The sequence below is a fragment of the Poecile atricapillus genome, chromosome 27 (genome assembly GCF_030490865.1).
Source record: "Poecile atricapillus isolate bPoeAtr1 chromosome 27, bPoeAtr1.hap1, whole genome shotgun sequence".
Taxonomy (NCBI): Eukaryota; Metazoa; Chordata; class Aves; order Passeriformes; family Paridae; genus Poecile; species Poecile atricapillus.
In genome coordinates this window covers 4,033,340-4,048,690 of record NC_081275.1, presented here as the reverse complement: position 1 = coordinate 4,048,690, position 15,351 = coordinate 4,033,340, and the positions used below count along the sequence as shown (strand labels likewise).

The window sequence follows — 15,351 nt, the reverse complement described above, 5'->3', positions numbered from 1 at the left end:
TCTTGTTCCAACCTCTCCCCTTGACCTCTGGGAAATTGAATTCCCAAAGGCTGATCTGGCTGCTGAAGCCTGAGGTGAATAAAGGATTTAGGACCTCAGCCCTTTCCCATATCATGTGTCACCTGGTCCCCATCCCATTCAGCAGTGGGCCCACATTTTCCCCAGTGTAGTGGGTCTAAGTGCTGGTCAAACGCCAATGCACTCACTGAATTATTGACTCATTCTCTGCTATAAGATGAGGATTAGGAGGTGACCAAGGTTAAAGGAGACTACAAAGAAAAAAGCTGCTCATTCAGTCATCCTCACTGTGGTGGGGGAGAGAAACAAAAGGGTGGAGTGAGGAAAAGTGTGTTTTGATGTGGCAAATGGAAAAATAGAAAATTCTTCACATGCTGAAGGGTTCAATCTGTAGACTTGGAAAGAGTTTGGATAAATGGAATGATAAAAATACAAAAACATTAAGTAGAAAAATTATAAACTTAGGTTCCTATAGTTATAAGTAAGAATATGTCCTGAGTAAGTAAGAAATTCTATTAGGTAAAATAGTGTGAGGTTTGAGCTGCAATAATGTGACTTAGAGAGTAGGCAGGGATCTAGAAGCTGTAATAGAGGTGTGTGTATGAGTACGTGACCTATCAGTGTATTGGCTAAGAGAAAAACACAGTGCAGCAAAATTAAGCAAAGGTGAGAGGTTAATAAGTAGAAAAAGGTTTTGTGTCAGCTGTCTATTGGATCAAAATGTTATATATTGCTGTGTGAAGAGGAAATCCATGACTACCTTGAGCTATGGCTGATTTGCTTGAAATCTCATGCCTTTGAGACTGATATCTTATCAGGCTTACTTGAGCAACAAATCATCTCAAATTGCATGGTGATCCCATCCCTCATTTTTCATCTCAACATTTGGACATGAAGAGAGTTGAATAATCAAGACAAAATCAGCACACAGAAACCAAACAATATCAAGAATTAATTCCTATCTTCCCATTGGCACACAGGAGCAGCAAAGCTGGCTCCTCTTCTGCTCCCCTTTCCTTATGCCCGTTCTACCTCTCCAGAAAGAACAGCATCAAGTCTGATGGCCAGGCAGAGCCTTTATGAGAAAGCTTGGGGGCCTGGACCTGTGTCTGCAGCCTCACAGAACAACAACACAGCCTAAGTTCTGACATAAGAACACACACCACAAACACAGAAAACAACAGAAAACAAGGCCATGCTGAACAGCTCTCCTCATTCTTCCGTGTGTCTTTCATTTTCCCACCCTAAATTTCTTTTGCATCATTTGCAGGTTTCCCTGTTCTTCCCAGCTTTGAAACTTGAAGCCTGAGGAGGACACAGGGTCATCCTCCACACTCCTGTAGCACAGTTTCTTTCTGGAAGTCCTCAGTGAAAAAAGCTGTGAAAGGCAAGAGCTGAAGTGCAATACTCCCCTGCTTAAAAGAAGGAGCAATGCCTGAGACTCTGAGCTCTGTCCTGGGCTGGTTTGTCCTGATCACCCACCTCCAGGCAGCTCTTCCCACCTCAGAATGCTCCATATCAAAAGACTAGATGATTTATCCTTCAATGAAACCTGACACTGAATTCTGTCCAGAAGTGGAATCAGCCATATTTCTGGAGAAATTCCACTCCCTGCATGGAGCCTGGGTTTTGAAGGATGTACTTTCCTGCACCACTGACCACTCGTCTGCACCACCTGCACAGGAGCAGGGTGTACAGATCCAGCACAAGACAAGCACTCAGGGATTGTGTGAGCAGCAGTTGCTGATCAGCACACATCTGACCTGCTTTTCTCTGCAGCAGGATCTGCCATGGACTAGGTGAGGGCACACCTTAGGCAAAGTATAAAACAATAAATTCCCTTTGTGATTCTCTGCTCAGGGTCCTTGTGTCTCTGCTCAGGTGGCAAACCACTGACTGAGGAGGCAAAGTCAGTTTTCTCCCTGGCCTATATCAGCTGCAGAAACATGAGTGTGCCTGAGAGCCTTTCACAGGATCACACAAGGGGTGAGTTTTGAAGATGCCTCACGTATACAAAGAGGACTTCAGAGCAATGTGGGGACAGACTTTCTTACACAGCCTGGAGTGATTGGACAAAGGGTATGAGTTTAACACAAAAAGAAGGTAGATGCAAAAAAGATTGAAGGAAGAAATTGTTGAAAATTAGGGTGATGGTAAAGATGGTCCTGAGAAATTGTATCTGCTCCAAACCTGAAAAGAGATAGGGCAGGGCTTGAGCAGCCTGATGGACTTGCTCATATCTGTAATCATAGCAGGAGGGCTGGACTAGATGGCCTTTAAATTTCTCTTCCAACCCAATCTTTTCTGTGGCTTAAACCTCTCTGTATTTCTGTACATTGAGGAGGGAGCATCTCCCCCTCCCCAGCCCCAGGTTTCCTCCACGGAAAACACTCCCAGCTCTCAGCCCTTCCTCATGCAACGGGTCCTCCAGTGCCGTTATCATCTTCACAGCCTTTCAGTGCCCTCTCTCCAGTAAATCCAATTCCCTCTTCTAGGACGAGTCAAGATGTGCCCCCAGTGCTCAAGGGTGGCCTCAGCTGTGCGGAGGAGGGAGGAGCCTTCACCTCCCTCAGCTGCTGGCAGCGTTTTGCCAAATACAGCCCCGGTTCCCAGTGAGCTTCTGTGCTACGAGGGCGAATTTGTGGGCGCGTTGGCCACGGAGCTCTCGGCTCGCTTTGGCAGAAGCGCTCTCCAAGCGCGCAGCGCTGCTCTGCGAACGCGGCCCGGCCGCGGCCGGCGCTGCTCCCGCCCGGCGGGGCCGGGCCCGGGGCCCGGGGCGGGGGTGTCGGGGCGGGCAGAGGCGCCGGCGCTGCCCCGGCGAGGCGGGGCCGGGCGGGAGCGGCCCGAGCGCGGCTCCGCTCGGCTCCTGTGCGGCTGCCGCGGAGCCGGGGCCCGCAGCGATGGCGGCCGCGCTGGGGCCGTGGCTGCTGCCCTTGGCCTTGGCCTTGTGGCCGCCAGGTGAGAGCCGGGCGGGGAGGGCAGCGAGCCCGGGCCGGGCAACGAGGGACAGCCACAGGGACAGGCGGGAGCAGGAGCACGAGCAGCGCCAGGGACGAGGGCAGAGAGCGGCCAAAGGACAGGAGCAGCGGCAGGGCAGGGAACACGGCCAAAGGCCGGGCCACAGCCACACACAGGGGCTGTGGGCCGGGGCTGGCGGCTGTGGCTGTGCCGGCCCGGGGGCACCGGGACACCGGGACAGCGCCCTCGGGCCGTGCTCGCTCCCTGCCCGATTGCTGCGCTCTCCCTCCGCAGGGCTCTGGGCACAGCCGAGGCTGCAGGAGGCCGGCGGAGGGCTGCGAGCGCCCGGGGACTCCGTCACCCTCTCCTGCCGAGGATCCGGCTTCACATTTAGGAATTCTGGAATTTGGTGGTACCGTCAGGCACCCGGAGGCAGCCTGGAGTGGTTGTCCTTTATCAGCTCCCCCTCGGGCACTACAGAGAAGTACGGGGCAGCAGTGAACGGTCGGGCCAAGATTTCCCGGGACAATTCCCGGTCCGAAGCTCATGTCTCTTTGCGGTCCCTGCAAGTTCAGGACTCTGCCCGCTACTTCTGTGCTGTCCCACGGCGACAGCGAATGCAGATGAGCTTTAACACAAACCTTCCAGGGTCTGGCAGAGGTTGCAGGGAAAGTGAAAGTTGCCAGGGGCAGGGAGCCAATTGGTCTCAAGGCTGTTTCCAAGAAGTCAGGTGCCATCACTGTGCCCCACAGGCATTCCTGGCCTTTACCGCACACTGCAGGGATTCTGATTTATTGCAAATTTGATTAACAGTAGAACTGTGAGCAATTATAAAATGCCTTGCTATCACTTTATCCCTGTTTGCTCCCAGGCCCATCCTCAAAGCTGCATTCCTGAATTCTCTGCCTATTCTCTCTAAAAATAGGGACAACGGGAAATCAGGTGTGGGATCATTTCTTAAAAGTTAATCACTGGCCTTTATCTCTACTGCTTCTTTTTCCCTTCCTCCCTCAGTCTGCACTCAAATGGCACCACCGTGGTTCCTTCACAAGCACTGCTGTCCTTCAGAATCGACCCTCTCCCACCCCGATTCTCCACAGGCTCCACTTCCCCAGTATCATGGCCAAACAGTTTGTGAATATCTCCAATCATGGAGATTCCACAAGGTGCCTGCAGATTCCTGGGTTGCCTTTGCTGCTTGGGCAGGGGTCTGGGAGGGCAGTGACAGGAGGAGGCAGCTGGAGAAGTGTCATCACTGGGGACTGAGTTGGCTGCTGGGCCAGAGTGCAGAGCAGGGTGAGGAGCACTTTGGCTTAGGGGTGCCCTGGCCAAGCCAAGCTGAGATCCTGGGGTGTCCCATGTGGGAGCAGCAGCTCAGCAGAGCCAGGCCAGGGGACCAGGGGAAGGGCAAGCTGACAGCCTCCTTGGTCTGCTCCCAAGTGCCATCAGCAGCGTGCAAGACTTCTTGAGAGAAAGGCCAGGGCTGGCCCCTCAGAGACACGTCACATTTTGCCCACCACAACGTTTCCTCCAAACAAACAGTATGTTTTTTACCACCATGCAGAATGAGAGACATCCAGGAAAGCACCAACAGCTTCAAGTTCTGCTCCTCCTGCCCCACCTCTCCCCGTCTCTGTTGTCACAGACTGAGGGAGGGACCAGCAGGGACTGGGCCTGAGTGCAGGGACAGAGGCCCAGGCAGGGCAGGGCTGGGCAGAGCTGTTGTGCAGGCAGAGAGAAGGTGGAGAGAGGCCAGACGGAGCGGGCCTGGCCATGTGGAGTGCCCTGTGCGTGGGCTTCTTGCCCATTGTCGGTAAGTGAAGGGAAGGGCTGATGCCCCAGGGGCTGAGCGTGGCCCTGGGCTCTGCACGGCTCTGGGGAGCTGTGCTGAGCGCTTGCAGCCGCCTCTGGTCCCCGGCTCGAGCTGCCCAGCCGTGCCTGTGGAGCACGGTGAGAGCAGCCCTGCTCCTCTTCTGGCCAGGAGCTCGTCACCTCCATCCAAGCTGCCTCCTCTGCAGCCTGGGCACACGCAGGGCACCTCCCTGCTGCACTCAGCTCTTGGGGCCCAGCGCTTTGGCCTGGCACTGGACACTGCTCCTGGGGCACTGCGGCCCCTGTGGCACAGCCCAGCTGGGGGATGGCAGCACAGGGACCCAGCCCCATTGCCCGTGACCAGCCTTTGTCCTTCCTCTGCTCATCTAGAGCACTTGCAGGGGCAGGAGAGTGGGTTCCTCGCCATCCTGTGCTGGCAAGGACAAAGGGATTTATTCCCCCATGGTGCAAATCCTTCCTGCTACTTTGGGGAAAATCAGAAAAAAACTTCCTGTCTGACACTGAAAAGGAGGGAGGGAAATGTGGTGTCTCCTTCCTTGTGAGCCTTGATAGCTGCTGTCAGCTCTACCCATCTGTGTCAGCTGGCTGCAAAGAGGAGCATTTTATCCTCCCACTGGTCCAGTGCCATTGCAAAGCCCCACCAGCATTGCCCCGACCTTTGCTGAATCTTGGAGTGACTGTGGCTTGTTCTTGCTCTCTGCAGCTGTCACTGGCCAGATGGCCTTGGAGCAGCACCCCAGGAAACTGACTGTGCAAGAGGGAGATGCAGTCACATTCCAGTGCTCCATGAAGGGAGATGATATGAACAGCTACTACATGTACTGGTACCATCAGGGCCCACAAGGCTCTCTCAAATTTATTTGCCATGAGGGTGATTTCTATGGAGAGGATTTCCAAGATCGCTTTAAGGAATCAATTGACAGATCCAAGAACATATTCGTACTGCAGATCCTGGCAGCAAAGCAAGGGGATGCAGCAGTGTATTTCTGTGGGGCAGAATCACCCTGGAGCAGCTCTGTAGCAGAATAGATCAAGAACTGACAGATGGGGAAAACGGATCTCTCAGCATTTCTTTCTTGCAGCTGCTCTCCATGGCTCTTGTCAGGAAACAGCAGGTGCAGGAAACAACCCTCTTGGGCTTGGTGGCACTAAAAGTGGCATTGGAAGGGAAAAAAGCCTTCTAGTTAAGACTAAAAAGCCACTGAGGCAGGGGTGGCAGAGGGGCTGGTACCATTTGTGGTGCAGGAGGATCTGTTCTGGGATCTGCAGAGGCTGTTTGTGGAAATGCAGGTTTTGAGCATGTTGGCTGGCCTCCTTTCCAGTCTGGCCTCATTTTTCCTCTGTGCTTTTCCTGGCCTCCCTTGTACCTTGTACTTTTATGGATGCTAACTCTGAAATAGAGAGCACGGTGCCTGTGGAAATTGCCTATGTGGAAAGGCCACATAGCTTTCTCAGTCTTGCCTGGGAAAGTGGCCTGGGAATTCACAAGGAGGAATTAAAACAATCCTCAGAGACAGAAAACAGCCTTGCAGGTGCTGTTTGTCTATTCCTTGTTTTCTTGCAAGAGAAAGTCGAGGGGTGGTGTACCCCACTGACCAGTGATGGTGATGTGTTAGTTTACTAGCCAATAAGAGTTTCTTTTCTGTACTTTTCATGTATTGGTCTATAAAAAAGACCTGAAGCAATAAATGGAGAGAAATCCTCCTGATCAACTCCCAAGAGAGTCTGTGTCGTTCTTCTCGCCGTTCCTAATAGAGTGACATACTTTCCTCCGGTACAGTCAGTATAGCTTTGGGAAGTGGGAATTGTGCTTCTCCACATTTAGAGCCTTCAAAAGTGAGTCAAATGGTCCTGATGGGTGAGGAGATAGTGGATGTTGTGTGTTCTTCATTCAGTTCTGCTTTCAGCACTGACTTTCTGGACAAAGCCTTTCATTATGGACTAGAGAAGGGCTCTGTGATAATGGTTGTGCAGGGGCACATGTTTCTTGTTCCAACCTCTCCCCTTGACCTCTGGGAAATTGAATTCCCAAAGGCTGATCTGGCTGCTGAAGCCTGAGGTGAATAAAGGATTCAGGACCTCAGCCCTTTCCCATATCATGTGTCACCTGGTCCCCATCCCATTCAGCAGTGGGCCCACATTTTCCCCAGTGTAGTGGGTCTAAGTGCTGGTCAAACGGCAATGCACTCACTGAATTATTGACTCATTCTCTGCTATAAGATGAGGATTAGGAGGTGACCAAGGTTAAAGGAGACTACAAAGAAAAAAGCTGCTCATTCAGTCATCCTCACTGTGGTGGGGGAGAGAAACAAAAGGGTGGAGTGAGGAAAAGTGTGTTTTGATGTGGCAAATGGAAAAATAGAAAATTCTTCACATGCTGAAGGGTTCAATCTGTAGCCTTGGAAAGAGCCTGGATAAATGGAATGATAAAGGTACAAAAACATTAAGTAGAAAAATTATAAACTTGGGTTCCTATAGTTATAAGTAAGAATATGTCCTGAGTAAGTAAGAAATTCTATTAGGTAAAATAGTGTGAGGTTTGAGCTGCAATAATGTGACTTATAGAGTAGGCAGGGATCTAGAAGCTGTAATAGATGTGTGTGTATGAGTATGTGACCTATCAGTGTATTGGCTAAGAGAAAAACACAGTGCAGCAAAATTAAGCAAAGGTGAGAGGTTAATAAGTAGAAAAAGGTTTTGTGTCAGCTGTCTATTGGATCAAAATGTTATATATTGCTGTGTGAAGAGGAAATCCATGACTACCTTGAGCTATGGCTGATTTGCTTGAAATCTCACGCCTTTGAGACTGATATCTTATCAGGCTCACTTGAGCAACAAATCATCTCAAATTGCATGGTGATCCCATCCCTCATTTTTCATCTCAACATTTTGACATGAAGAGAGTTGAATAATCAAGGCAAAATCAACACACAGAAACCAAAGAATATCAAGAATTAATTACTATCTTCCCATTGGCACACAGGAGCAGCAAAGCTGGCTCCTCTTCTGCTCCCCTTTCCTTATGCCCTTTCTGCCTCTCCAGGAAGAACAGCATCAAGTCTGATGGCCAGGCAGAGCCTTTATGAGAGAGCTTGGGGGCCTGGACCTGTGTCTGCAGCCTCACAGAACAACAACACAGCCTAAATTCTGACATAAGAACACACACCACAAAGACAGAAAACAACAGAAAACAAGGCCATGCTGAACAGCTCTCCTCATTCTTCCGTGTGTCTTTCATTTTCCCACCCTAAATTTCTTTTGTATCATTTGTAGGTTTCCCTGTTCTTTCCAGCTTTGAAACTTGAAGCCTGAGGAGGACACAGGGTCGTCCTCCACACTCCTGTAGCACAGTTTCTTTCTGGAAGTCCTCAGTGAAAAAAGCTGTGAAAAGCAAGAGCTGAAGTGCAATACTCCCCTGCTTAAAAGAAGAAATAGTGCCTGAGATTCAGAGCTCTGTCCTGGGCTGGTTTGTCCTGATCACCCACCTCCAGGCAGCTCTTCCCACCTCAGAATGCTCCATATCAAAAGACTAGATGATTTATCCTTCAATGAAACCTGACACTGAATTCTGTCCAGAAGTGGAATCAGCCAGAATTCTGGAGAAATTCCACTCCATGCATGGAGCCTGGGTTTTGAAGGATGTACTTTCCTGCACCACTGACCACTCGTCTGCACCACCTGCACAGGAGCAGGGTGTACGGATCTAGCACAAGACAAGCTCTCAGGGATTGTGTGAGCAGCAGTTGCTGATCAGCACACATCTGACCTGCTTTTCTCTGCAGCAGGATCTGCCATGGACTAGGTGAGGGCACACCTTAGGCAAAGTATAAAACAATAAATTCCCTTTGTGATTCTCTGCTCAGGGTCCTTGTGTCTCTGCTCAGGTGGCAAACCACTGACTGAGGAGGCAAAGTCAGTTTTCTCCCTGGCCCATATCAGCTGCAGAGACATGAGTGTGCCTGAGAGCCTTTCACAGGATCACACAAGGGGTGAGTTTTGAAGATGCCTCACATATACAAAGAGCAACATGGAGACAGACTTACTTACACAGCCTGGAGTGATTGGACAAAGGGTATGAGTTTAACACAAAAAGAAGGTAGATGCAAAAAAGATTGAAGGAAGAAATTGTTGAAAATCAGGGTGATGGTAAAGATGGTCCTGAGAAATTGTATCTGCTCCAAACCTGAAAAGAGATAGGGCAGGGCTTGAGCAGCCTGATGGACTTGCACATATCTGTAATCATAGCAGGAGGGCTGGACTAGATGGCCTTTAAATTTCTCTTCCAACCCAAACTTTTCTGTGGCTTAAACCTCTCTGTATTTCTGTACATTGAGGAGGGAGCATCTCCCCCCTCCCCAGCCCCAGGTTTCCTCCACAGAAAACACTCCCAGCTCTCAGCCCTTCCTCATGCAACGGGTCCTCCAGTGCCGTTATCATCTTCACAGCCTTTCAGTGCCCTCTCTCCAGTAAATCCACCTCCCTCTTCTAGGACGAGTCAAGATGTGCCCCCAGTGCTCAAGGGTGGCCTCAGCTGTGCGGAGGAGAGAGGAGCCTTCAGCTCCCTCAGCTGCTGGCAGCGTTTTGCCAAAGGCAGCCCCGGTTCCCAGTGAGCTTCTGTGCTACGAGGGCGAATTTGTGGGCGCGTTGGCCACGGAGCTCTCGGCTCGCTTTGGCAGAAGCGCTCTCCAAGCGCGCAGCGCTGCTCTGCGAACGCGGCCCGGCCGCGGCCGGCGCTGCTCCCGCCCGGCGGGGCCGGGCCCGGGGCCCGGGGCGGGGGTGTCGGGGCGGGCAGAGGCGCCGGCGCTGCCCCGGCGAGGCGGGGCCGGGCGGGAGCGGCCCGAGCGCGGCTCCGCTCGGCTCCTGTGCGGCTGCCGCGGAGCCGGGGCCCGCAGCGATGGCGGCCGCGCTGGGGCCGTGGCTGCTGCCCTTGGCCTTGGCCTTGTGGCCGCCAGGTGAGAGCCGGGCGGGGAGGGCAGCGAGCCCGGGCCGGGCAACGAGGGACAGCCACAGGGACAGGCGGGAGCAGGAGCACGAGCAGCGCCAGGGACGAGGGCAGAGAGCGGCCAAAGGACAGGAGCAGCGGCAGGGCAGGGAACACGGCCAAAGGCCGGGCCACAGCCACACACAGGGGCTGTGGGCCGGGGCTGGCGGCTGTGGCTGTGCCGGCCCGGGGGCACCGGGACACCGGGACAGCGCCCTCGGGCCGTGCTCGCTCCCTGCCCGATTGCTGCGCTCTCCCTCCGCAGGGCTCTGGGCACAGCCGAGGCTGCAGGAGGCCGGCGGAGGGCTGCGAGCGCCCGGGGACTCCGTCACCCTCTCCTGCCGCGGATCCGGCTTTATCTTTAGGAAGTATGAAATGTGGTGGTACCGTCAGGCACCCGGAGGCAGCCTGGAGTGGGTGGCCTTTATCAGCTCCCCCGCGGGCACTACAGAGAAGTACGGGACAGCAGTGAACGGTCGGGCCAAGATTTCCCAGGACGTTTCTCGGGACAGTTCCCGGTCCGAAGTTCATCTCTCTTTGCGGTCCCTGCAAGTTCAGGACTCTGCCCGCTACTTCTGTGCTGTCCCACGGCGACAGCGAATGCAGATGAGCTTTAACACAAACCTTCCAGGGTCTGGCAGAGGTTGCAGGGAAGGTGAAAGTTGCCAGGAGCAGGGAGCCAATGGGTCTCAAGGCTGTTTCCAAGAAGTCAGGTGCCATCACTGTGCCCCACAGGCATTCCTGGCCTTTACCGCACACTGCAGGGATTCTGATTTATTGCCAATTTGATTAACAGTAGAACTGTGAGCAATTATAAAATGCCTTGCTATCACTTTATCCCTGTTTGCTCCCAGGCCCATCCTCAAAGCTGCATTCCTGAATTCTCTGCCTATTCTCTCTAAAAAGCAGAGGGACAACGGGAAATCAGGTGTGGGATCATTTCTTAACAATTAATCACTGGCCTTTATCTCTGCTCCTTCTTTTTCCCTCCCTCCCTCAGTCTGCACTCAAATGGCACCACCGTGGTTCCTTCACAAGCACTGCTGTCCATCAGAATCATCCCTCTCCCACCCCGATTCTCCACAGGCTCCACTTCCCCAGTATCATGGCCAAACAGTTTGTGAATATCTCCAAGCATGGAGACTCCACAAGGTGCCTGCAGATTCCTGGGTTGCCTTTGCTGCTTGGGCAGGGGTCTGGGAGGGCAGTGACAGGAGGAGGCAGCTGGAGAAGTGTCATCACTGGGGACTGAGTTGGCTGCTGGGCCAGAGTGCAGAGCAGGGTGAGGAGCACTTTGGCTTAGGGGTGCCCTGGCCAAGCCAAGCTGAGATCCTGGGGTGTCCCATGTGGGAGCAGCAGCTCAGCAGAGCCAGGCCAGGGGACCAGGGGAAGGGCAAGCTGACAGCCTCCTTGGTCAGCTCCCAAGTGCCATCAGCAGCAGCGTGCAAGACTTCTTGAGAGAAAGGCCAGGGCTGGCCCCTCAGAGACACGTCACATTTTGCTCACCACAACGTTTCCTCCAAACAAACAGTATGTTCTTGCACCATGCAGAATGAGAGACATCCAGGAAAGCACCAACAGCTTCAAGTTCTGCTCCTCCTGCCCCACCTCTCCCCGTCTCTGGTGTCACAGACTGAGGGAGGGACCAGCAGGGACTGGGCCTGAGTGCAGGGACAGAGGCCCAGGCAGGGCAGGGCTGGGCAGAGCTGTTGTGCAGGCAGAGAGAAGGTGGAGAGAGGCCAGACGGAGCGGGCCTGGCCATGTGGAGTGCCCTGTGCGTGGGCTTCTTGCCCATTGTCGGTAAGTGAAGGGAAGGGCTGATGCCCCAGGGGCTGAGCGTGGCCCTGGGCTCTGCACGGCTCTGGGGAGCTGTGCTGAGCGCTTGCAGCCACCTCTGGTCCCCGGCTCGAGCTGCCCAGCCGTGCCTGTGGAGCACGGTGAGAGCAGCCCTGCTCCTCTTCTGGCCAGGAGCTCGTCACCTCCATCCAAGCTGCCTCCTCTGCAGCCTGGGCACACGCAGGGCACCTCCCTGCTGCACTCAGCTCTTGGGGCCCAGCGCTTTGGCCTGGCACTGGACACTGCTCCTGGGGCACTGCAGCCCCTGTGGCACAGCCCAGCTGGGGGATGGCAGCACAGGGACCCAGCCCCATTGCCCGTGACCAGCCTTTGTCCTTCCTCTGCTCATCTAGAGCACTTGCAGGGGCAGGAGAGTGGGTTCCTCGCCATCCTGTGCTGGCAAGGACAAAGGGATTTATTCCCCCATGGTGCAAATCCTTCCTGCTACTTTGGGGAAAATCAGAAAAAAACTTCCTGTCTGACACTGAAAAGGAGAGAGGGAAATGTGGTGTCTCCTTCCTTGTGAGCTTTGATAACTGCTGTCAGCTCTACCCATCTGTGTCAGCTGGCTGCAAAGAGGAGCATTTTATCCTCCCACTGGTCCAGTGCCATTCCAAAGCCCCACCAGCATTGCCCTGGCCTTTGCTGAATCTTGGAGTGACTGTGGCTTGTTCTTGCTCTCTGCAGCTGTCACTGGCCAGATGGCCTTGGAGCAGCACCCCAGGAAACTGACTGTGCAAGAGGGAGATGCAGTCACATTCCAGTGCTCCATGAAGGGAGAGGATATGAACAGCTACTACATGTACTGGTACCGTCAGGGCCCACAAGGGTCTCTCAAATTTATTTGCCATGAGGGTGATTTCTATGGAGAAGACTTCCAAGATCACTTTAAGGGATTATTTGACAGTTCCAATAACATATTGACACTGCAGATCCTGGCAGCAAAGCAAGGGGATGCAGCAATGTATTTCTGTGGGGCAGAATCACCCTGGAGCAGCTCTGTAGCAGAATAGATCAAAAACTGACAGATGGGGAAAACGGATCTCTCAGTATTTCTTTCTTGCAGCTGCTCTCCATGGCTCGTCGGGAAACAGCAGGTGCAGGAAACAACCCTCTTGGGCTTGGTGGCACTAAAAGTGGCATTGGAAGGGAAAAAAGCCTTCCAGTAGAGACTAAAAAAACCACTGGAGGGAGCGGTGGCAGAAGGGCTGGTGCCATTTATGGTGCAGGAGGATCTGTTCTGGGATCTGCAGAGGCTGTTTGTGGAAATGCAGGTTTTGAGCACGTTGGCTGGTCTCCTTTCCAGTCTGGCCTCATTTTTCCTCTGTGCTTTGCCTGGCCTCCCTTGTACCTTGTACTTTTATGGATGCTAACTCTGAAATAGAGAGCACGGTGCCTGTGGAAATTGCCTATGTGGAAAGGCCACATAGCTTTCTCAGTCTTGCCTGGGAAAGTGGCCTGGGAATTCACAAGGAGGAATTAAAACAATCCTCAGAGACAGAAAACAGCCTTGCAGGTGCTGTTTGTCTATTCCTTGTTTTCTTGCAAGAGAAAGTCGAGGGGTGGTGTACCCCACTGACCAGTGATGGTGATGTGTTAGTTTACTAGCCAATAAGAGTTTCTTTTCTGTACGTTTCATGGATTGGTCTATAAAAAAGACCTGAAGCAATAAACGGAGAGAAATCCTCCTGATCAACTCCCAAGAGAGTCTGTGTCGTTCTTCTCGCCGTTCCTAATAGAGTGACATACTTTCCTCCGGTACAGTCAGTATAGCTTTGGGAAGTGGGAATTGTGCTTCTCCACATTTAGAGCCTTCAAAAGTGAGTCAAATGGTCCTGATGGGTGAGGAGATAGTGGATGTTGTGTGTTCTTCATTCAGTTCTGCTTTCAGCACTGACTTTCTGGACAAAGCCTTTCATTATGGACTAGAGAAGGGCTCTGTGATAATGGTTGTGCAGGGGCACATGTTTCTTGTTCCAACCTCTCCCCTTGACCTCTGGGAAATTGAATTCCCAAAGGCTGATCTGGCTGCTGAAGCCTGAGGTGAATAAAGGATTCAGGACCTCAGCCCTTTCCCATATCATGTGTCACCTGGTCCCCATCCCATTCAGCAGTGGGCCCACATTTTCCCCAGTGTAGTGGGTCTAAGTGCTGGTCAAACGCCAATGCACTCACTGAATTATTGACTCATTCTCTGCTATAAGATGAGGATTAGGAGGTGACCAAGGTTAAAGGAGACTACAAAGAAAAAAGCTGTTCATTCAGTCATCCTCACTGTGGTGGGGGAGAGAAACAAAAGGGTGGAGTGAGGAAAAGTGTGTTTTGATGTGGCAAATGGAAAAATAGAAAATTCTTCACATGCTGAAGGGTTCAATCTGTAGCCTTGGAAAGAGCTTGGATAAATGGAATGATAAAGGTACAAAAACATTAAGTAGAAAAATTATAAACTTAGGTTCCTATAGTTATAAGTAAGAATATGTCCTGAGTAAGTAAGAAATTCTATTAGGTAAAATAGTGTGAGGTTTGAGCTGCAATAATGTGACTTAGAGAGTAGGCAGGGATCTAGAAGCTGTAATAGAGGTGTGTGTATGAGTACGTGACCTATCAGTGTATTGGCTAAGAGAAAAACACAGTGCAGCAAAATTAAGCAAAGGTGAGAGGTTAATAAGTAGAAAAAGGTTTTGTGTCAGCTGTCTATTGGACCAAAATGTTATATATTGCTGTGTGAAGAGGAAATCCATGACTACCTTGAGCTATGGCTGATTTGCTTGAAATCTCACGCCTTTGAGACTGATATCTTATCAGGCTTACTTGAGCAACAAATCATCTCAAATTGCATGGTGATCCCATCCCTCATTTTTCATCTCAACATTTGGACATGAAGAGAGTTGAATAATCAAGACAAAATCAGCACACAGAAACCAAACAATATCAAGAATTAATTCCTATATTCCCATTGGCACACAGGAGCAGCAAAGCTGGCTCCTCTTCTGCTCCCCTTTCCTTATGCCCGTTCTGCCTCTCCAGAAAGAACAGCATCAAGTCTGATGGCCAGGCAGAGCCTTTATGAGAGAGCTTGGGGGCCTGGACCTGTGTCTGCAGCCTCACAGAACAACAACACAGCCTAAGTTCTGACATAAGAACACACACCACAAACACAGAAAACAACAGAAAACAAGGCCATGCTGAACAGCTCTCCTCATTCTTCCGTGTGTCTTTCATTTTCCCACCCTAAATTTCTTTTGTATCATTTGCAGGTTTCCCTGTTCTTCCCAGCTTTGAAACTTGAAGCCTGAGGAGGACACAGGGTCATCCTCCACACTCCTGTAGCACAGTTTCTTTCTGGAAGTCCTCAGTGAAAAAAGCTGTGAAAGGCAAGAGCTGAAGTGCAATACTCTCCTGCTTAAAAGAAGAAATAGTGCCTGAGATTCAGAGCTCCGTCCTGGGCTGGTTTGTCCTGATCACCCACCTCCAGGCAGCTCTTCCCACCTCAGAATGCTCCATATCAAAAGACTAGATGATTTATCCTTCAATGAAACCTGACACTGAATTCTGTCCAGAAGTGGAATCAGCCATATTTCTGGAGAAATTCCACTCCCTGCATGGAGCCTGGGTTTTGAAGGATGTACTTTCCTGCACCACTGACCACTCGTCTGCACCACCTGCACAGGAGCAGGGTGTACGGATCCAGCACAAGACAAGCACTCAGGGATTGTGTGAGCAGC

General features: G+C 51.8%; 2 protein-coding genes and 1 gene segment (V, D, J or C); 2 read left to right on the top strand and 1 right to left on the bottom strand.

Annotated features, from left to right (window-relative positions):
• Positions 1-15,351, top strand: part of LOC131588716 (M1-specific T cell receptor alpha chain-like) — a 221,624-nt gene that overhangs the window by 42,719 nt on the left and 163,554 nt on the right. The gene's annotated exons all lie outside the window — the stretch shown is intronic.
• LOC131588814 (feather keratin Cos2-2-like) overlaps positions 1-15,351 on the bottom strand; it is a 155,797-nt gene that overhangs the window by 38,509 nt on the left and 101,937 nt on the right. The gene's annotated exons all lie outside the window — the stretch shown is intronic.
• On the top strand, positions 9,614-11,179 carry LOC131588812 (Ig heavy chain V region C3-like). The segment is given in 3 exon segments: positions 9,614-9,761; positions 10,056-10,245; positions 10,791-11,179. Coding segments are annotated over 3 exon segments (372 nt in total).